General features: G+C 44.7%; 1 protein-coding gene across 1 annotated transcript in view; it reads right to left on the bottom strand.

The window, feature by feature from the left end:
- Positions 1-22,291, bottom strand: part of CAP2 (cyclase associated actin cytoskeleton regulatory protein 2) — a 129,986-nt gene that overhangs the window by 15,524 nt on the left and 92,171 nt on the right. Inside the window, exon 6 of the mRNA XM_047103125.1 lies at positions 19,298-19,403. Within this exon, the coding sequence (XP_046959081.1) occupies positions 19,298-19,403 (106 nt within the window). The remainder of the gene's footprint in view (positions 1-19,297; positions 19,404-22,291) is intronic.

The raw sequence follows: 22,291 nt of genomic DNA, 5'->3' as shown, positions 1-22,291 counted from the left end.
GACTCCATCAGAATGCTTGAGTCAAGTAAACCAGGACTGCACAATTCATGAGGCCGGCCAATTTTTCTTTCTTTGTATCTTAAATGTTTCCCATTATGTTGCTAGGGTGAAATTTGAGAATTTGCTCTGAATCATCAATAGCATGGAAGAGAAGCTTTGCACATCAAGCAATATTCCAGTCCTTAGTTCCAGACCCTGAAAGCCCCACTACCCCCACCAACATTACTTTTACTATTAAGCACGTAATAGCTCATAGAGTGAGTGGAGGGCCAGACCCCTTCCTCACTTCTGAAACGCTGCAGCTTTGCAGTCCTATTTTGTGGAAAGGATAGAGGATACTGGCTTCTCTATCTCAGACTGATTTTGATGGCGCCCCTGCTCTCAGAATTCAGAGCGTCTCTCTAAGAGCCATTAAAAGGACACTGAAACCAATAAGCTACAGATACAACTTTTTGGAACTTTGATACCTTCAGATGGCTGACCCAGGAACGCCAAACAAAGGATTTACTGCAACAACTGTTGAATATAAAAGCCAAAATATAAGAGAACTCAGGACCAGCTGAAACTCAACTTATCCTGAGTGCCTTCTGGCTCAGCCCCAGTGACAGCACAAAACTAGGCTCCAGTTTCCAAGGGGACTTTACAATTAGCATTCAGGGGCTTTCCTGCAGACTCAAAAGCAAACTTGGTAGGCATTCCCTTGACAGGCCTCGGGGGCTACTTTGTAGCAGAACCCGGTCTTTACCTCTTTCTTCCTCCTCTTTTCCTCCGGCAGGATCTCACGGCACCTGGTAGCGAGCACCAGTACAGAGTGTTCTGTATTCTCACATGTGCCTGGCCACGAGTGGCAGTCACATCCACTGAAATTGCAGCCCAGCACTAATCTTCAGGTGTCCCAGTAGAGACAGAAGGGAGATGGTCAGGGAAGGGAAGGGAGCCAAGAGTTCTGGAAAGTCTAGTATTTCCAGGTGTCGATTACTTCTGTTCATGTAACAAGACATTTAATGCTCAGTATGGGACGGCCTCTATGCCTCTATTCCCAAACTTGTGTGAGCATTCGAATCATTCTGAAATCTGTTAGAAATTTAAAAACCCAGCCCGCGTCCTAGAAATGCTCTCTGGGGAGGTGGGAAGCATCTGTTTTTTTAATTTTTATTTTTTAACATTTATTTATCTTTGAGAGAGAGAGAGAGAGAGAGAGCACGCGTGAGTGGGGGTGGGACAGAAAGGGAGGTAGAGAGAGAGAGAGAGAATCCCAAGCAGGTTCCATGCTATCAGCACAGAGCCTGTAGTGGAGCTAGAACCCGCGAACTGTGAGATCATGACCTTAGCTGAAATCAAGAGTCACTCACTTAACCAACAGAGCCACATCTGTATTTTTTGAAGCTTCCTGGGTGATTCCAGTGCTCAGCCAAGTTTGGGAAGAATCACTCCATGCTACGTGCGGAGATTAATCTTAGTCCTCACAATAATATCATTAGGACTGTCTTGAAATCCGTCCTTAACAGAAAACGAAGCAGGAAATCAGAAAGGCTGACCCAATATTAAATGGCTAGTAAATGGCAGAGACATAATTCAAGCAATCTGCTTGATTCTAAAGCCTTCTTCAGGGAAATCTTTTATGTTATATTTAGAATATTTTTTTTAAAAATAGTCACTAGTGAAATTAAAGGGCCAGAGGTATAGGCTACGTCAATACATATGTAGTGTTGTTCTTGGGCCTCTCGCTAGAATACACATGACTCAAGTATGGGGAGGTGGTGTAATAGCTGGCTTAACTTTTATCTCCACTATTCCTTGCTCTGTTTCCCTAATGCCTCCGTGGCTGACTGAGCTCCTACAGCCAACTCTGGGACCAGGACCCCTATATCCTATGGAGATTTAGGAAGTCTTGGGTGTTGACAGTGGCCCCTCAGCATCCAAACATCCTTGACACTGGATTGTTGTGGCTTTGAGCCTGTGCTTCTAGAAACTGGCCTCTTGCCTTATTCGCTTTTCTTGAGTACCTACTGGTTCCAGTAATAGGGTGTTTGCACCCAAATCATGGCTCCTTGCCTTAGGGTTCAAGTTTTTCTGGGGTGGGGGCCTGACCCTCCCCCCACCGGGGACTGGAGATTTAAGGGCATCACCTCTTGGTGTGACTTCCTATTACAGATAACGCACCAGCTGGTCTAGACTGAAGGAGACGCAGTGGATCAGATCAGGGCTACGGCCTCCGTGGCCTGTGGAGTGATCCACCACAACCTGCTGTCACTGCGATGTAGGCCCTGTGGGAAGCAGAGCGCAGAGAAGAGAGCAGCACGGGGAGGACACAGTGCACGCTGTGAGCTGGGTCCCTGCAGGGAGACAGGAGGACGGCTCCCAGACGGGCAAGCCTGCCTGGAGGTGCCGGGAACAAGAGCCGGGAAGAGCCTTCGGACCAACCGTGCCTGCTCCAGGAACATGAGGGGTCCGGGGAGAGTCACAGGGGAGAGCTTTTAATTAGCCTGCAGACGGCATTCACTTCTTAGAACACAGGCTATGGGGTCCCATGTACACATGTGGATTAAAATAAAGACATTCAGGGGCGCCTGGGTGGCTCAGTCGGTTAAGTGTCCGACTTTGGCTCAGGTGGTGATCTCGCGGTTCACGAGTTCGAGCCCCACGTGGGGCTCTGTGCTGACAGCTCAGAGCCTGGAGCCTGGTTCCGATTCTGCGTCTCCCTTACTCTGCCCCTCCCCCACTCATCCTCTGTCTCTCTCTCTCTCTCTCTCTCTCTCTCTCAAAAATAAACATTAAAAAAATAAAATAAAGGGGCGCCTGGGTGGCTTGGTCGGTTAAGCGTCCGACTTCGGCTCAGGTCATGATCTCATGGTCCGTGAGTTCGAGCCCCGCGTCGGGCTCTGTGCTGACAGCTCAGAGCCTGGAGCCTGTTTCAGATTCTGTGTCTCCCTCTCTCTCTGCCCCTCCCCTGTTCATGCTCTGTCTCTCTCTGTCTCGAAAATAAATAAACGTTAAAAAAATTATAATAAAATAAAATAAAGACATTTAATAAAAGATGTTGTTTACTTGCAAACTATCTGAATATTTCTATTCCTTCTAAAATAAACTTTTTCTTAATAAAAAATTCCGTTACAGTGTGCTTTACCCTAACAAGTGAAGAATCGTACATCTTAAAGCTGAAGACCTACAGGATTATGATATCACATGACTTGCACAAGGTCACACAGACCAGAAGGTGAAAGTGGGGAATGATGCTGAGACAGCAGGAAGAAAGGCTGAGCCTCACTGGGCAGCAATGACCCCACCCCCGCCCCACCCCCGATACACAGATGCTTTTTAAAAATACTACTTTGAGGGGCTCCTGGGTGGCTTAGTCAGTTAAGCATCTGACTTTTGATCTCAGCTCAGGTCATGATCTCACATTTCCTGGGTTCAAATCCCATGGCCGGCTCTTCATTGGCAGCTAGGAGCCTGCTTGGGATTCTGTCTCGCCCTCTCTCTCCCCTTCCCTGCTTGTTCTCTCTCTCTTTCTCTCTCTCTCTCTCTCTCAAAATAAATGAATAAACTTAAAAAAATCCTTTGGTATTTGTATTTGGTACAAAATACTTTGATACATTGATGTCTCAAGTATCTTAGAGCCCCAGACTGGTAACAACTGAAATATACATTTTATCAAAGTCATTGTAACAATGGCTTATAATTTAAAGAAAAGCAGCACATTTAGGACTTTATTTTGTTTATTTGTTTTTTATTTTTCTTTTAAGTAGGCTCCACACCCAGTGTATAGCCCAACGCAGGGCTTGAACTCACCATCCTCAGATGAAGACCTGAGCTGAGATCGAGTCAGATGTTTAACGGACTTTCATGTTTATGATTTTAAATGGCCATATTGAAGGTGCAAAATTCACCCATGTTGCAGCAAGAGCACAGCATAAAACCTAGAAATGCTGCTTTTGAAAGCTATTCAGATTAATTCTGAGAGCAGATGTTTGATTGTATACTTTTCTTTGGAGGTGGGGAGGGCAAAGACTCAAAAACGTCTGCAAATCTCTTCCTCTAAGTTAATTTCAACTGTCCTGGGAACAGCTGCTTCCTCTGATTTTAAATATATGAACTGTAAAATAATGAAACCATTGTATGCAGCATGTGCAAAGCTTGTCATGTTGCAGTTATATATGCTATATACATATGTGATAGTACAAGTAATATACAAGTAATACAATTGTGTACTAATATGTGCCAAAACTTTTCATTAAATGTTACTTGAATTAATAACTAATCATTTATTACTTTAGAATTTATATTTTATTCTGAAGAAGCAGCTACTTCGGTCTCTCAAATGAAGCCTCCTCACTGTTTTGCTGCTGGTAATTATGGACGTAATTAACAACTCACTTCTTTCCCCAGTGACAAACACCAGTTTGGGTACAGTGTAGCTTTGGATCTATCTAATTTACCAAAAAGACTCCCATGATCCACTTTGTTGAGTTTGTAGAAAGTGGGTCTAATGCAGTAGAATTAGACAGAGGTTTTTATCTTTGTGAAAAATTAAGGCAAAAGTGAAACATAGCCGCTTAAGTAAAAAAAAAAAAAAAAATCTATTTCTCTCTCCTCTCTCTCTCTCTCTCTCCCTCTCTCTCTCGGCTAAACGTTTTCCACCAACACAGCTGCTTAAGTAAAAAAAAAAAAAATCTATCTATCCTCTCTCTCTCAGCTACCAGTTTTCCATCTATGATTTTTCTGCTCAATAACTGACTTGTTTGGAAATTTTCAACTTTCACATTTTAAATTCCAAGATTTTTCAAGCCCAACAGTAAAGGTAGCAGGGGATTGGTCTAAATAGAACTTAACTCTTTAACAGATAGACTGATAATGAATCAGGATAAGGAGGTTCGTCTGTCAGTCCATTCAACAAACATTTACAGAGCGCCTCCTTGCAAGGAACCAGGCCTGCCGTGAAGAAGCAGCAGACATCCTGTTTGTTAAGAAGCTCGTCATCTAGGAGGGGTGTTAAGGGCACAAATAAATAATTGCAGATGCAGTTTGATATGTGCCGTGTGGAACATGAACAGGGACATGAGGGCACAGAGGAGGGCATGACCGGCTCTCCTCAGGAGACTGGGGTTAGCGGGGCCGGAGAAGGGCTGCTGTGCCTAACCTGGGCCATACCATCGAATGTTTTTTTTTTTTTTCCAACGTTTATTTATTTTTGGGACAGAGAGAGACAGAGCATGAACGGGCGAGGGGCAGAGAGAGAGGGAGACACAGTATCAGAAACAGGCTCCAGGCTCCGAGCCATCCGCCCAGAGCCCGACGCGGGGCTCGAACTCCCGGACTGCGAGATCGTGACCTGGCTGAAGTCGGACGCTTAACCGACTGCGCCACCCAGGCGCCCCTACCATCGAATGTTTTGTAGAGGACAGGGGTCTATAAAGAGAGGTATGAGGGAGTAAGAGGGAGTAACGTACATACAGATCACATTAATCTCCACCTTTATCTTATTTTATTTATTAAAAAAAATTTTTTTAACGTTTATTTATTTTTGAGACAGAGAGAGAGCATGAACGGGGGAGGGGAAGAGAGAGAGGGAGACACAGAATCAGAAGCAGGCTCCAGGCTCTGAGCCGTCAGCCCAGAGCCCGATGCAGGGCTGGAACTCAGGGACCACGAGATCACGAACTGAGCCGAAGTCGGATGCTTAACCCACTGGGACACCCAGGCGCCCCCCTCCTTTTTTTAAAAATTAATCTCCACCTTTAACAACAGGTCAGCCAACCTGTATCTTGGCCTGTGTTTTTACCAGTTTTTAGAAAAGCAGAGACTAAGAAAATAAAAATATCACGGGGCAGCCTCTTGGAAGCAGTGGATTGTGTCCCATACCACAGAGCTTTTGTTACAATTTTCCTCTCTGAAACTAGCTTAGAGATAGTAATATTTTGAGCCACCTATCTTGCTAAGTATTTGTGAAGATTACAGATCAAGCTACAAAAGGAACCATCTGACGTGCAGTGGCATTGTTTATGGGTTTTGCCAGCGCCCCCAGCCCCCAGCCATCCTCCTTGTGACCTCCACCCTGGCTCCCCTCACACGCACACGCACAGATGGCTGTCCTCTGATTCTTGGTCAGATTCTTTCTCGAGCTGTCCACCTCAGGGCCAAGCTGACCCATCAATCCCCTGGCGTAATGGTTTACTTATTTTTTATATTTTTGTTTAAAAAAATGTTTATTTATTTTGAGAGAGAGAAAGAGAATCCAAGCAGGTTCCATGATGCCAGCAGGGAGCCTGACACGGGGCTCGAACCCACAAACTGTGAGATCAAGAGTCAGACGCTTAACCAACTAAGCCACCTAGGCACCCACTCTGGCTTATGGTTTATGTTCTGCAGGCAGCAGTGAAAACTTACGTGTGCCCAATTACACACTTCAGAAGCAGTTTTAAAATTACAAAGCCATTTTAGTCGCAAATATACTTTCATTAACATGCGACAGCTGCAGGAATGGACGATGTTTTACAGCTGAACTTTGGGGTCAAGTGCTGTTTGTTAATTTTCCCAAATACGGCACACAAAATACGAGTGTGAGAAAGCCACTCATGTACCAAAACAGGAGGGAGGGATTAAATGAAAGACCCAGCACTTTCAGAACTAAAGACTTTCTATGTGCAGAAGTCAGACCGTTCTCACTGCAGAAAAAAATACTTCACAAATTTATGATTTAGGGTTTGTTTATATTTTAGAATCAAAATTTCTATTTTTTGCAAGATGCACTTTGATCAAGAACTTAGTGAAATTGATACATTTCCAAATTTATCAATTTCTATAAGTACTTGTGAATTTTACTTTCATATTTACATCACACTTTCATTGGCAGACAAGTATCATCGAGAAAAAAAGATTGCACATAAACTAACAGATGACCATCCTGTACAACATAAGGATAAGCCAAAGAGAATTATGGCTTTAGTCTCTATTTTCTTATTTTTATCGCTTCCTGTAATTTTGAGACTTCTTCTGCCAAAGAAAACAAAGTTTCTGGGGGCCCTTCCAAGAAAACAGAATTGTTAAAAATACTACAATGAAGTACTACATAGTATTTTAAGCACCTGCTTATTAATAATTGTTAAAAAGTCAATTTAGGGAGTATTTCCTATTTCATCTATGGAAACAGAACACTGCTTGAGTTTTAGGTTTCCACAAAGCACCAATGGCACTTGTTGAAGTAAAACCATGGTCTCACAATTATGAAGGGAATGTGGGTCCATGTGGATCACTTTTCTTCAGAGGCAAGATTCCAAACACCCTTATCTCAAGAAGTATGAGAGCAGGGTGCCTGGGCTCAGTCTGTTAGGCAGCTGACTCTTGATTTCGGCTCAGATCATGATCTCACGGTTCCTGGGATTGAGCCCCATGTCTGGGCTCTATGTTGACGGGGCGGAGCCTGCTTGGGATCCTCTGTCTCCCTCTCTCTCTGCCCCTCTCCTGCACATGCGCGCTCTCTCTCTCTCTCTGTCAAAATAAATAAATAAACTTGAAAAAAAAGAAGAACCAGAGGAAGGGTCATGAAAATACATCTCACGGTCTCGTCCATGACTTCTGATGGTTTCCCTCTCATGGAGTCTCTGTACATCATTCCTTTGAGAACCTGGAGGGGTGTGTGAGCTATGGCAGTAGATGAAGAAAAGACAGAGCAACAAACAAAGTCCCTTCAGAGAAGCTTTGAGGTGGAACACGGCTGGGGAAAAACATACATAGTCTATGTGAGTTTGGGGAAACCAGTTAATTTACTGTCTTTTCTTTCTTTTTTTTAAAACAGTGCATTTAAGGGGCACCTGGGTTTGAGCCCCGGATCGGGCTCTGTGCTGACAGCTCAGAGCCTGGAGCCTGCTTCAGATTCTGTGTCTCCCTGTCTCTCTGCCCCTCCTCTGCTCCCACTCTGTCTCTGTCTCTCTCAAAAATAAATAATAAAAATTAAAAACAAAAAAAAAAAGAAACTCTTGGCTCCATCTAATGAAGCAAGCATTTAGTGAGTTTCTATCAGCTGGGAATTTGTGGCAAGCAGGTGGCAAGGGACAGGTGCAGGGGAGGCATCTGTGACCAATATTCCGCCGCCTGTAATAAAATGCACTGTCCATTTCTGTTACCGCCATCTGATGGAAGAAGTAAAGAAATATTACATATGCGGCTCTTGGACGAGGAACACAATCCGTAGTTAGTTAATGGAATAACATGGTAGAAATTTCATTGCGAAGAAATGTGATTACACATGAATGCGTTTCACTTAGCAAATGCGACCGGGCACTGTGTTTAAGGCCCCGTAGCAGCCGCAGCTGCTGGTTCCCAGCAGAATGGGGAAAGCGCCCTGCTTTCAGGAGCTCCCGGCCTCGGAAGAGAGACAAGACACTTCTGTGTTCCCAGACAACAGGCACTCAGCTCTTGCCTTCATGTCTTTGCTCAGGCTATGCCTTTGTTTAGAAGGCTCTTCCCCAACGTATAATCTGGAAAACCCTCATAGATCCTTCAAGGCTCGACTCCAACGTCTCTTCCTTTTTGTACATTGTCTCTCCCAAGAGCAAATTTCCTGTTTCTCTGTTACAAGGACCCATGAGGAACACGCTTATTAGAATCCTTCACGCTACACTGTAATTATCTGTCTGTGCATTCAGGTTTGGTCATGAGCCTGAGCACTAAAGAGTCACTCATTATTCATCCCAAAGTCACTGGTAATGTGGCCCAGCGCCTGACACCTGGTAGGTGCTTCGTAAGTACTTACTGAAATGAGTAAGTAACTGCTTTATAAGGTAGAAAGTGCTAAGCATCATAAAAGAAGTACAAATTTTAAGAGGTGCCAGGGGGTGGTCTGTGGAGGGAAAAGGATAACTTCCAGCTTCGGGCATGGAGATGAGCAGAGGAGACAGGCGACTCGGTTCTTGGGAAGGAGGCCATGTGAAAATGGCACTGAAGGTTGGATGGGTCGGATCTGGCACAAGGAAGCAAGAGGAAGGGGGTTCCAGGAGTGTTGTCGTGACAACAGATAACTGCAACTGAAATGTTAGCATCACACGAGAACTGACAGATCCACGTTCATGTTGCCTTTCCAGGCATCACCTTCTGAAGTGACACACTTGTTTAACCAAACTACCACTCCTCAAGACTCTCCTTTAGGACTGCCTGCAGATCTATTTACAAAAACATAACGCACCAAGCAATCATTCATTCCGCTCTACTCTGCCCCTTCTGACTGCAAAGAGTATGACTTGAATTAATCCCTCTCCAAAGAGGGTCTCAAAGGCTTCTGGCCATTTGAAAAGATAAAAGTCACTTAAAAAATACGTTTGTTTTTGAGAAAGAGAGCATGGGGGAGGGGCAGAGAGACAGGGACGCTGAGGATCCGAAGCAGGCTCCACACTGACATCAGAGAACCCGATTTGGGACTCAAACCCACAAACCATGAGATCATGACCCGAGCTCAGATGTTCAGGTCAGACCACGGCGGGGACCACGGCAGGGATTCCTGGGGGGGCCTGGTTTCAGGAAGCAGGCAAGTCCCCCAGGAGCAAGGGCTGAGCTTCGCCCCAGAGGTGTGGCTCCTTGGGGGTGAATGAGAACCCAGGCCTCAGCTCAGCTCTGGGCTCAGCTCTGGGCTGGACTGACAGTGGACCTCATTCAACATCTCCTCCTATTCAGGCACCCCCTGCTTTGCTCTAGGGAGCACCTCTGTCTGCACCCCTAAATCACAACCTCCTGATTTTCCTGGGAGGGGCTGAAGGAGAGGGCAGGGAACAGGACAAGGCCAAGTACATCACTGCCTTCAATGTCACACGTGAACGAATTTTAAATGAACGCACTTTAATTAAAATATTCCCAAAGGTGATGGTTTAAATGAATTAGGAAGGTGTATTAATTTGCTGGCCCTCAGGTGAAGAGAGTTCAAGTTCTCGGTTAGAAAGAAGTTCTAGTAAATAAAATAACCCTGATTGTTAAGGTTGGCAGTTTTAAAAGCTACTACTGCTTTGATTTAGGAAGAGAAAAATTTAAGTACTCTAAAAAATTTATGTATTGTTATCAACCACCAATAAAACTCAAGAATATTTATGAGATAATAAAAATGGTTCTAAATATAAAAGGTTTACTTAGAGCTTCATAGTGCAGCTAATTCTAAACTATTGTGTATGAAATTGTAGATATTTATTTTTGACTTATGCTTACTCTACTGAAGATATAGCTCAAGTAGAAATAAAGTCCTCAGACAATCCCCAAAACTTCAAAAGGCAGAAATTGAAGCTTTAAGCAATCCCTCATTAAATCAGACAACTGGTCTACAAATGGTCAAGACATCATTACACAAAGTCAGTTGTGTTCCTTTGTTCTACAAAACTGCACCTACCTCTAGCTCTCTAGAAAGGCTGCTTTCTAGAGGTCATTAATACATCACAGCATTATTTACAATAGTTAAGATATGGAAACAACCTAAATGTCCACTGGTAGATGGATAGATAAGGAAGGTGTGGTCTGCACGCGCGCAAACACACACACACACACACATAGACACAAACACACACACACTGGAATATTACTCAGCTGTAAAAAATGAGTTTGCCATTGGTGACAACATGGAAGGACCTAAACAGTATGATACTAAAGGAAATAAGTCAGTATTATACTAAAGGAAATTTCACTTCTATGTGGAATCTAAAACACCAAATCAAACGAACAAACGAAACAGTGCAGAAACAGACTCATAAATACAGAGAACAAAGTGGTGTTTGCAGGGGTGGGGGAAGATGAGCAAAACAAGTGAGGAGAATTAGAAGGGACAGGTTTCCAGGTACAAAACAAGGAAGTCACGGGAACCAAAAGCACAGCCTAGGGGATATGGTCAGTACATTGTAGTAACTCTGCGTGGTGGCAGGTGGTCACGAGACCCGGCGGTGATCACTTCGTAATGTATGTAAGTGCCGAATCACTGTGTTATATGCTTGAAACCCATAGAGTATTGCACTACACTTTAATAAAATAAAGGTCACCAATAAGGTGGATGATGGCAGCTTTTCCCTAGTCCCTACGTTCCCCACATTGTCACAGTGGATAGTGGCAGCCAGCCCACGCTTCTTCAAGTCTGGAGATCCTGGACTCTGGTTTTCTTCTCCTCCTCTTCTCTTGTCTCTTTGACGGATTGACTCCACTCCCCAGAAAACGCGGTCCCCCGGGGTGTTTTCCTCCACCGTGTCCTCCTTTTTTGTCTCTGCATCCACTTCACGATCGTCCCTAGGCCTCCCCCTTGGTGATGTCACCTGCCTGCTGCACCTCTCTATGGAGAATGTCTCACCTGCACCCCAAACAGCACGGGGAAGGCTCATGTCAAGGCTGTCTTGCTCCTCTGTAGAGTTCCCTGTTGTACTGATGTTGCTATGATTCTCCCAGATTTCCAGACTTGGAAACTTGGGTGTTTAGGTTTGATCTCTCTCTCTTTCAAAGGAAAGACAAAGTCCTCATCTCAGCATCCACTCTATCTCTTTCTTCCCATTGCCGTCCCCACCCTCCAGGTCACGTACGAATTGTCCCAGTCCCAGCTGTCCATTAAAGCCTCCCAACAAGGATCGGGGGGGCCTCTAACCTCCTCCCCTTTTCCGTCTATCTTGCACAACTTCCAAATCACCATCTTTTTGCTCAAAAACCTATGATGAAGGAAAAAACCCTGCATACCACATATAGACCCATCTTTTTAGGAAAAGACATACAGACAGATTTCACCATCTGGCCCTAGTTTGCTTTTCTGGCCTCAATTCTCACCATTTTCAGCTCAAAAAACGACCAGCTTTTCTCTCAAAGTACTTTGTTCATGTCCTATATGCATGTGCCGAATTCTCTGCTAAGAATAAGAACTGCCCTTTCCCGGGGCGCCTGGGTGGCTCAGTCGGTAAAGCATCTGACTTTGGCTCAGGTCATGATCTCACAGTTTGTGGGTTTGAGCCCCGCATCAGGCTTTGTGCTGACAGCTCAGAGCCTGGAGCCAGCTTCAGGTTCTGTGTCTCCTTCCCTCTACCTCTCCCATGCTCATGCTCTGTCTCTCTTTGTTTCTTAAGAATAAATAAACATTAAAAAAAAAAAAACCTGCCCTTTTCCTTACTATCTACCTAGGGCTCGCCAAACTCCTATTCATCCTTCAAGACCCAAATCAAACATCAGCCCCTCTCTTGTCTTTTCTGCCTACCCAGGAAGTCTAACTAGCAAGGTTTCTTTTCCAACACAGCCTTGGTTATTGGAATTTATTTCTGCATCACACTTAAAACTTGCTGCTTGATGGCAGAAACTGTAACATAAATAGAATGTCTGTTGTATGCCTTGTACATGGTAGGTAGCCAATAAATGGCTATTAAGTAAATGAATTGCTAAATAAATGGATGAGTAAAAATCAAAGATCTCTGGACTCCAACTTGAATACATTTGAGCAGTGTTTTTCAAACTTTACTATGCATATAAATCACCTGGGGAAATCTTATTAAAATGCAGGTTCTGATTCAGGAGGTCTGGAGTGGGGTGCTGTATTCTGCATTTCAAACAAGTTTCCAGATTACTGCCGGCCCCAGAACCACATTGCACTGAAGGATTGTGTGTTCCTTCCATGTTCTGTGCAAGCATCTGTGCTTTGTGTTTACTGGTAGTGTGACAGTTACATCATGTTGTATCTGTTTATATGTTCCTTAGGTAGAACGTGAGTTTCAGTGGACAGAAATGTACGGACTGCATCATATACCCATTCTCTGCATTGTCAGCACCTGGCCCAGAACCTGCTGCATGCTAGGTGCTGCATACCACGTTTGTTTAATTACTAGTGTCTCTCAGGCTGAACTCCAAGCCATTTCCAAGTTTACTTCATTATCTGTGCATTTGGAGCTGCTTTGTTAGTCAATGATACTCCTAACTCCCTCTGAGCAGTCTGGATCTTTTCCATAAGAGAACAAAAGTAATTGGCTACCCAAAGCCCCAAAAGGGAGCTAAAAACCCAGGAGCAATTAAGTCGACTGAATGCAGCTGTGGTCAAGGTAGACTGGAGACAGCCACTCCCCGCAGCCCCAGAGCCCCATGGAAGAGATCAAGGAGCTCTGTGATCCGGACAAGCAACACGCCGTCTAAGGCTCTACCAATTCACTTCGATGAATGAATGCAACGCACAGGATTGGTACAAGTTCTAAATGAAAATTTCGATAGAAAAGACGGAGAACAGTTTTCTTTTGTACAAATCAAGAGGGAGCCAGAGGGGCCAGAAGACTGGAAAACTTATAAGACATACATATTTAATGCGATGCTACAGGGCCTACATTATTTATAAGTCACAATACCCTCTGGCTGAGTTTTAATTTGCTCACGGCAAACTGTTACACTTTGCGCTTTGTTAACGAACATTTGGCCTTTCCACCGAGAAAGAGGCCGGAGAGAAAGATCTACCCTGAGAATAAAGGAGTGATGGCAAAATGTCTGGCCTCGAGAAAAATAAACCCCACCTTGTCTATGACTGTAACACCCCCAACTACCTGTCTCTTTCTGGAGGTTCGGATGACTGACAACTAACTACGTCACCATCACATAAGACTTGCTTCACGTTCGCGTATGTGGAGTTTTATCCTTTCCACACCTAATTATACCCTAGGTGTTCCCAATGCTAAAGGAATTCAAGAAAGACATGAAAGGGGCGCCTGGGTGGCGCAGTCGGTTAAGCGTCCGACTTCAGCCAGGTCACGATCTGGCGGTCTGTGAGTTCGAGCCCCGCGTCAGGCTCTGGGCTGATGGCTCAGAGCCTGGAGCCTGTTTCCGATTCTGTGTCTCCCTCTCTCTCTGCCCCTCCCCCGTTCATGCTCTGTCTCTCTCTGTCCCAAAAATAAAAAAAATAAAATAAAACGTTAAAAAAAATAATAATCTTAAAGAAAGACATGAAGGGGCGCCTGGGTGGCTCAGTCGGTTAAGTGGCCGACTTCGGCTCAGGTCACGATCTCGCGGTCCGTGAGTTCGAGCCCCGCATCGGGCTCTGTGCTGATGGCTCAGAGCCTGGAGCCTGTTTCAGATTCTGTGTCTCCCTCTCTCTCTGCCCCTCCCCCGTTCATGCTCTGTCTCTCTCTGTCTCAAAAATAAATAAACGTTAAAAAAAAAAAATTAAAAAAAAAAAAAGAAAGACATGAAAAAGGACAGGAAGATGTCAGCAAGTTTAACCCCAGAAAGTGAAGAAAACAACCACATTTTATCCCGTTCATGGAATTCTTTTCGTGACCTTTTTCTGGCCAGATCCACACAGAACGGAACCATAGCCTGAATGTTGATCTGGCCAATGCATCGAAAAAAAAATCAGTTATTTCGGTAATTTTCAGTGCAAAGATGCGGCCTTAGCCGTTCAATGCTTATTATCTCATCTGCAGGAACTGCCGACAAATATCACAAACCCGACCGACAGCAAGGGATGATAAGTAACAGTGTCCCTGCTGGGTTCCTGCCAAAAAGCTGATTTATCCAGCACAGCGCGTTTGAAACCCAGTGCAGACGAAACCGTGCAAATTAATATGTAAAAGAGTTGCCAATAATTAAATGGAAAACTACAAGTTGTTTCTGGCATACAGTCCTTCTGGACCACGCTCACGTTGAAGAAAAGCTTACAGAAATGAGAAGGTTCCAGGGGCGCCTGGGTGGCGCAGTCGGTTAAGCGTCCGACTTCAGCCAGGTCACGATCTCGCGGTCCGTGAGTTCGAGCCCCGCGTCGGGCTCTGGGCTGATGGCTCAGAGCCTGGAGCCTGTTTCCGATTCTGTGTCTCCCTCTCTCTCTGCCCCTCCCCCGTTCATGCTCTGTCTCTCTCTGTCCCAAAAATAAATAAACATTGAAAAAAAAAAAAAAAGAAATGAGAAGGTTCCATTTACCACAGTAAACGTCACCAGAAATCCTACGTGGATCACTCCACAGCTGTGTCTTCCTCCAAGCTCATGGTCCCCACCGGCGCCCGCACACCTGTGCATAGACCCTCGCCCTGCAATCACTGTCCCGGAGAATAACCGGCCTCAAAGTTTTACATTCCACCCTGACAACTGACGGGAGCCACAGTTGCCCGGCACAGCTGTGGTCTGAAGGCCAATGTCAGGAGGTGGGAGCTGGCAAATCCAGTTCCAACTGTCAACTCAGGGGGAGCGATCCCTTCTTAGGGCAGTGCGTTCTTGGAAGCTCAGGGCCCTGGGCAGCTAGCTCGATGCTGGTCCCTGAGACTCCCATGGGGCTCTAATCTCAAAATCCAATTTGAAAACAGAGAAAAAAAAAAAAAAAAAACCACGGTGACTCAAAATACTTGAGATGTTAAGTCACCATCAGCGTTTTGACTGTGTCCATTAAAAAGGAATGCGTTTCCTAAACCTTCTGAATGTTGTGATATCAGTGAACATGAACACCTCATCTTCCTACCTGCTCTTGGATCCTTAACATCTTATAAATACGAACCGTTTGCACGATTGTGAATAAACGAAACGAGGGCAAATAAACGAAATTATTCCTATTTATTTTTTCTTCCCAAAGGCCATTTAATCAGATCATTCTAACAGTCCTCGTAAGAATGCTGTGATTCTGGCTACAATCGCTTATTGTTCATTTTGCTGCTACGTTGACACATCATCGTTAAGTGAAGAGAAATTAGTTTGATTTAGGCTGTGGATTATGCTTTGAAATCTTTTTAAAGATGTTTAATCTTTAATTAAAATGTTTATTTATTTATTTTGACAGAGAGAGAGAGAGCACGCGAGTGTGCGAGCAGGGGAGAGAGGGGAAAGAGAGGGAGAGAGAAAAATCCCAAGCAGGCTCCTCGCTGCCAGCACAAAGCCCCACCTGGGGCTCAATCTCACGAACCGTGAGCCAAAATCAAGAGTTGGATGCTTCACCGACTGAGTCACCCAGGTGCCCCTGTGTTTTGGAATCTTTTAAATAGATTTTAGTCATTTACGTTTAAAATTTAAAACTATGGTTTTTTTTTTTTTAATTTTTTTTTTCAACGTTTTTATTTATTTTTGGGACAGAGAGAGACAGAGCATGAACGGGGGAGGGGCAGAGAGAGAGGGAGACACAGAATCGGAAACAGGCTCCAGGCTCTGAGCCATCAGCCCAGAGCCCGACGCGGGGCTCGAACTCACGGACCGCGAGATCGTGACCTGGCTGAAGTCGGACGCTTAACCGACTGCGCCACCCAGGCGCCCCTAAAACTATGGTTTTTATAACACAGTTGATAATGTATGTATTTTTATCCCAAACTTTAGAAGAAGAGGACAAAAATATTAGGAAATATACTTCATATGTCTTAAAGCTTGCTAAAAGATTATGCATTGATGATGTTATCTCTGAACTAACACTTTCTTACCATAATCATTCCTCACTTTTAATATCTGGCCAACACTTTACCATTAAAGAAGTGAAGTAGCTGCTCTGCTTTCTAATAACTGCCATTTTAAATAGAATTTTCCCATAGCATAACATGCTCAGTAAATAACAGCCATTATTATTATGGCAATCTACACTGCCCAGTGTCTGCTCCAAAGATTATATACACGATTATTCATTTTTGAGAGACAGAGCATGAGCAGGGGAAGAGCAGAGAGAACGGGAGACACAGAATCTGAAGCAGGCTCCAGGCTCTGAGCTGTCAGCACAGAGCCTGATGTGGGGCTCAAACCCACGAACCACGAGATCGTGACCTGAAGTCAGATGCCTAACTGAGTCACCCAGGTGCCCCAGGATTATATTTTATATAACATATATACACATTTGTATAAATATAACATTTATGTTTTAAAAAATGTACTTTGTGATCCGTTAGTGGGTCATGAAATCAATTTAGTGGGTCTCAGCCAGAATTTTATAAAAAATGAAATAAAATAGAAAACATATTTGAATGCATTTCATGTGGTAAGAGACAGAACTGTTTCACGAAACATGTTTTAGTATTATGAACAGGGTGTGTGTGTGTGTGTGTGTGTGTGTGTGTGTGTGTGTGTAAACTGTATTTCTTACCACTAATTGCCTTTAAAAGTTTGAAAGCCATTGTTACAAGGCTTTTATTTCTCATGAAAATAATGAAAACACAGTATTCACTCCAGAATAAAGGAAAATAGCTACACTTATTTTTCTATAATTAATATTTGATTCTTATCTTAAATATTCAAAACACCATTACTCAGAGGTAAAAGGTATTGAAAGCATTTAAGAGAATTTTCTATTCCTTTTCCATGGGCGCCATTAGAGAATTAATGAGCTGGTGTTTGTTGACATGATTATTTTCCACAAATGGGTTCTCTTTCCTTTTCCATTTATCTACCATGAAATGTAGGACATCCAAGGACTCTTGCTGTTTAGTTTACTGTTCTCTAGTGGTGACCTATCTCCATGGCAAATACATGACAGTCTCCCTTTACAACAAACTGATCTATAACAAAATAGCATCTCATTGGAAGTGTATGTAAAATAACACTAATCCATCCACCCAAACACCCACCTGCATCATGGTCACCTTTCTGTGTTAAAACCCTTCGAGTGTCTATGAACTCTCTTCTCAGAAATCATAATGTCGTGGGCAGAAGAAAAAGAAACAATTAGTTGCACTTTACAACTGTGCGTTTCTGCTTGCGGAGAAAATAGGCAAAGTAGAAAATAAAAGGAAGGGTCTGCCTTTGGGGGTCAATGTTAACGTTTGTTACACAAGTGTTAGGGAGCAAAGGCAGGAATCCCACACTCCCTTGGAAAGTCGCAAACTCTGTGTTGCTATTAAGCCTACCTCACTGACATCAACATTCAGGACAAGGGGTAGGTGCTGGAGCATGGCCAACCAGAAGAATGGGGGGGGGGGTTCTACCCCTGAACGGAATTCACAAATATGCCCCTTCACTTTCTCCAGATTCACTCTGGTTAGATCATCCACCGTGACCCCTTAAAGGTAACATTCATTTCTAACAGAAGGGGGTTTCCATAGGAAGTCTTTCTATGACAAGTGCAGAGACTTAAAAGGGCAAGGAAGATTCTAAGAGTCCCCTGTCTCACAATTTAGTTCAAACCATTTACTGAGTACTTACTCCGTGTCAGGTACTGTGCTAGGGACTGGAGACAGAGATGAGTTTCCAACTGAGTGGGAGAGACCCCAACACACTACAAATGACAGTCGCATGAGCTGAGCTATACTCGAAGTACAAAGGGGGCATAGAGGAGAAATACCCATCCCAGATGGAGAGCCGACGCACATCAATGGAAGTTTCTTAAAGAAGTGATGTTGGAGCTGAGTCTTGGAGAAGAGAGACAGGTGCTTCCCCCCAGGGAAGGTCAGACAGCATGATGTATGTTTGTTTGGGACGTTGCAAAAAGGCTAAACCATATGAGATTTGAAGCTTTGAAACAACAATTTGATTTGGTTTGGCCTAAGCACTGCATGTGCTGAGGGTCCCACCAGCAGTTTGGGAGTGCTGGGAAGCAGCGAGATGCAAGATGCGGGGAGAGAGGAGAGACACGGGGCAAAGGTCAAGCCAACCTCTCACAGGCTGGGATTTTGTCCTAGGGCTAAGATAACGCTTGAGGCGCTAGGATTGCCTCAGTGTTCAAAAATGTCATTCAAAGAAAAATTTTTAAACATGAAAAAAAGACATTTAAAACATTTAAAAGGACATTTTCTTAATCATTCTATCTTCTTAAAATTGTAACTATTTTCAAACCTATTTCCTTTAATTTTTTTATCACACAGTTTGTTTACATATGCCATTTTAGTATGCAAAACCTTTGCACTTTAGCACGTTGGGCTGGTAAATCATTTCCCATGTAGGCATCATATATGTTATTACTTTTTTGATGTTTATTTATTTATTTTTGAGAGAGAGAGAGAGAGAGAGAGAGAAGAGGGGAGGGGCAGAGAGAGAGAGGGAGACACAGAATCTAAAGCAGGCTCCAGGCTCCACACTGTTAGCACAGAGCCTGATGAGGGGGCTTGAACTCACAAACCCCGAGATCGTGACCTGAGCCGAAGTCGGATGCTTAACTGACTGAGCCACCCAGGCGCCACTCATATATGTTCTTTTGAATGGCTGTAGAGGTTTCATTGGGTTCTCACCATGACCAACTTAACCATTTCCTTTCTGCATGTCAGGTAGGTAGTCTCCCGATTTTCTCATGACAAACGACGCTTCCATAAAGAGTTTCTACGTATCTATTTATCTTACGCTTTCCTTGAGGTAAATTCTAAAGTGTAAGGATCCTAGGCTACCAGGAATGAACACCGTTATGGCCTTTTTTTCTCCAGGGGGCAGACGGCTTGGTACTTACAGTTTTGCTCCAAGTCAGGCCGGTGGTATGGTGTTCCTTGATGTATGCTTGCAGAGCACTCCAAATGTTCAAATAGGACTTCACCCAATCCACATGGCGTAAATCGCTTTGTTATAAAAGAGGGTGGAAGAGAGTAGAGTTAGGATCTAAGATAAAATTTAAAAAACACTAACAGGAACGTGGTAATCCAGTAACTAAGGCTCAGGAGGACCCTGGACCAGTTGTCTTTCTGGGTCAGTCACCGTGAACCAATTTCCGGAAAGGACCCTGAAAGGCTGGTGGCCCAGGTCTCGCCTGAGGGGAGCCGAGTGCCCTCCCTGAGCTCCAGGTGAGGGGCCGAGGGGACCCCGGGGAGCAGATCCAGCAATTTGGGCCGTGCGCCCTCACGTGACCGCTAACTAGAAGGTGACCATGGAAGAGACCTCTCTTTCTGTACCTGCTTCTGGTGCAGAATGAGAACAATGTGTTTCGGAGGGGAGAAGGGTATTGGAAGAAAAAAAAAAGTCCTTTGGCTTTCTAATAACTTGGTTGATTTATTTGGCCAAGGGAGTAGTAAGGAGGATGCTGTTGCAAGGAGACGATTTTCCACAAACAGGTAACACCCAGTCCCTAACACAACGTGGGGTTTGTAGCATTGGGCACAACCGCTCAACCAGACCCCCGTTTCCAAGGCAGAGCGAGCAAACTGTATGAGGGGAGCACGGCACTGTGGCTGCTCTGTGTGGTTTTGTTTTGATAGAACAGCTTTGTTGACATACAACTCACATCCCATACAATTCATCCATTGATTTAAAAACTTTTTTAATGTGTATTTATTTTTGAGAGAGAGAGAGAGAGAGACAGAGCACAAGCAGAGGGAGGGGCAGAGAGAGAGAGAGAGGGAGACACAGAATCGGAAGCAGGCTCCAGGCTCCGAGCTGTCAGCACAGAGCCGGACGTGGGGCTCGAACTCACAAAACGTGAGATCATGACCTGAGCCGAAGTCGGACAGTTCACCGACTGAGCCACCCAGTTGCCCCCCAATTCACCCATTTAAAGTGTATAATCCAATGGTTTAGGTCAGCAGCCATGCAATCATCACCACGGTCAACTTTACATTACATCACCTCAGAAAGAAATCCCATACCCATCAGCCATTACTGCACATTTCCCCCAAACTTCCCCAGCCCGGGACAATTCCTAAGCTACTGTCTGTCTCTACGGATTTGCCCATTCTGGCATGTCACAGAAATGGAATCGTACAATACGTGGGGTTTTCTGTGTGTCTGACTTCTTTCACTTAGCCTGTTTTCAAGCTTCATCCATGCTGCTCTTCTGTCAATGATTCGTTGCTTTAACGGCTGAACAACATACCATCTATGTGCATACACATTTTATTTATCTGTTCAGTAGTCGATGAACATTTGGGTTGTTTCCACTTTGGGGCTATTATAAACAATGTTGCTACAAACATTTGTGCACAAGCTTCTGTGTGAACATGTTTTATTTCTTTTAGAGATACACCTTGGAGTAGAATTGGCGAGTGTGTCTGGTTTTTGCGGTAAAAAATATCAGGACGTATTTCTTTTTTTTTTTTTTTAAGTTTGTCTATTTATTTTGAGAGAGGAGGAGAGTGTCCGCAGGAGAGGGGCAGGGAGAAAGTAAGAATCCCAAGTAGGCTCTGTGCAGTCAGTGCAAGAGCCCCACGTGTGGCTCAGTCTCCCGAATCGTGAGATCGTGACCTGAGCGGAAATCAAGAGTTAGATGCTTAACCGACTGAGCCACTCAGGCACCCCTCGGTACATATGTATTTAAATGTTTATTTATTTTTGAGAGGGGGGAGGGGCAGAAAGAGAGGGGACAGAATCTGAAGGAGACTCCATGCTGTCAGCACAGAGGCCAACGCAGGGCTCGAACTCGTGGACTGTGAGACCATGACCTGAAGTCAGACACTTAACGGACTGAGCCACCCGGGCTTCCCAGTACGTATCTCCTACACTGAGTGGTGGATATAGGAGTATCTTTTGTGTTGTGATTATATTTTCCGTATATTTTATAAATATTCTTTCGTATCTCCTCAATGCTTCTGAAAACTGAAAATAACCTGAAACAGACGCAGTATTGGTCAATGGCCTGGTCCTCACGTTTCCTTCCCACTGAACAGTCTGGGCCGGCCGGTGAGGTGCGGGAGCCCCTCAATTTGCTGACCGACCAGCACTTCCACTTCTGCCACCTGAGGGCTCAGAGGGGGAGCCGCTCTCCAGCCCAGCGCCCAGGGGGTGGATGTCTCTTGCTCTTGTTTTTGCCTCATTCCTTCCGTGAATGACTAGACATCAGCCCCATCACATACAGCCAGCTGTTGACAGGGCCGGCCATGACATTATCGGAGGGGAAGGACTCTCATAACCCTTCCTGCAGCGGAGACACTGCGGCTTGTCTCCATTCAGCCCATTTTCAATTCCAAACCCAGTGTTAAGTGTCTCCAGGACCTATTATTTGTGCTGTGGAATGCGATGTCTATTGAAGCTGGATGTGCAGGCAAAGCTCCTTGGTTGGGGCTCATCTGTACTGCCCTCCTTAGAGATGTCTCTCCATCCGCCCCAGTTGTATTTCGTCTCCACGCCCTCGCTGGTTCCCCTCTCAGGGGCCTGGTTCACTGTCTCAGCTCACTCCTGTTCCTCACTCACACTTCATTTCCCGATTCCTCCTTTCTTCTCTCTGCTTGCCCACCAGCCCTGTTTGGGGCAGTGTGAAAGAGCTGTGCCTTTATAGGATGGGTCCACCGCGAACCATCACAGAGCCCTCTGGCCGCCATGGGGACACGTATGGAATGGTGAGAGGCCTGAGATAATTGAAACTTAAAAGCTTAAGTTACGGGAAACTGAAACCTAACCAAGCCTAACCAGCTTGTTGCGCTTCTGTACAATTGCTTGCCGCGCCCATGTATTCCTGATCAATCATTGTTGCCTGGCACATCCGTGTACTCCTGATCAATCATTGTGATACCTGTACCCC

The sequence above is a fragment of the Lynx rufus genome, unplaced genomic scaffold, assembly GCF_022079265.1.
Source record: "Lynx rufus isolate CCGP_SWC_20201006 ecotype Redwood Valley unplaced genomic scaffold, mLynRuf1.p SCAF_6, whole genome shotgun sequence".
Taxonomy (NCBI): domain Eukaryota; kingdom Metazoa; phylum Chordata; class Mammalia; order Carnivora; family Felidae; genus Lynx; species Lynx rufus.
The sequence above is the reverse complement of the archived record's forward strand: the minus strand, read 5'-3'. Positions and strand labels throughout refer to the sequence as shown.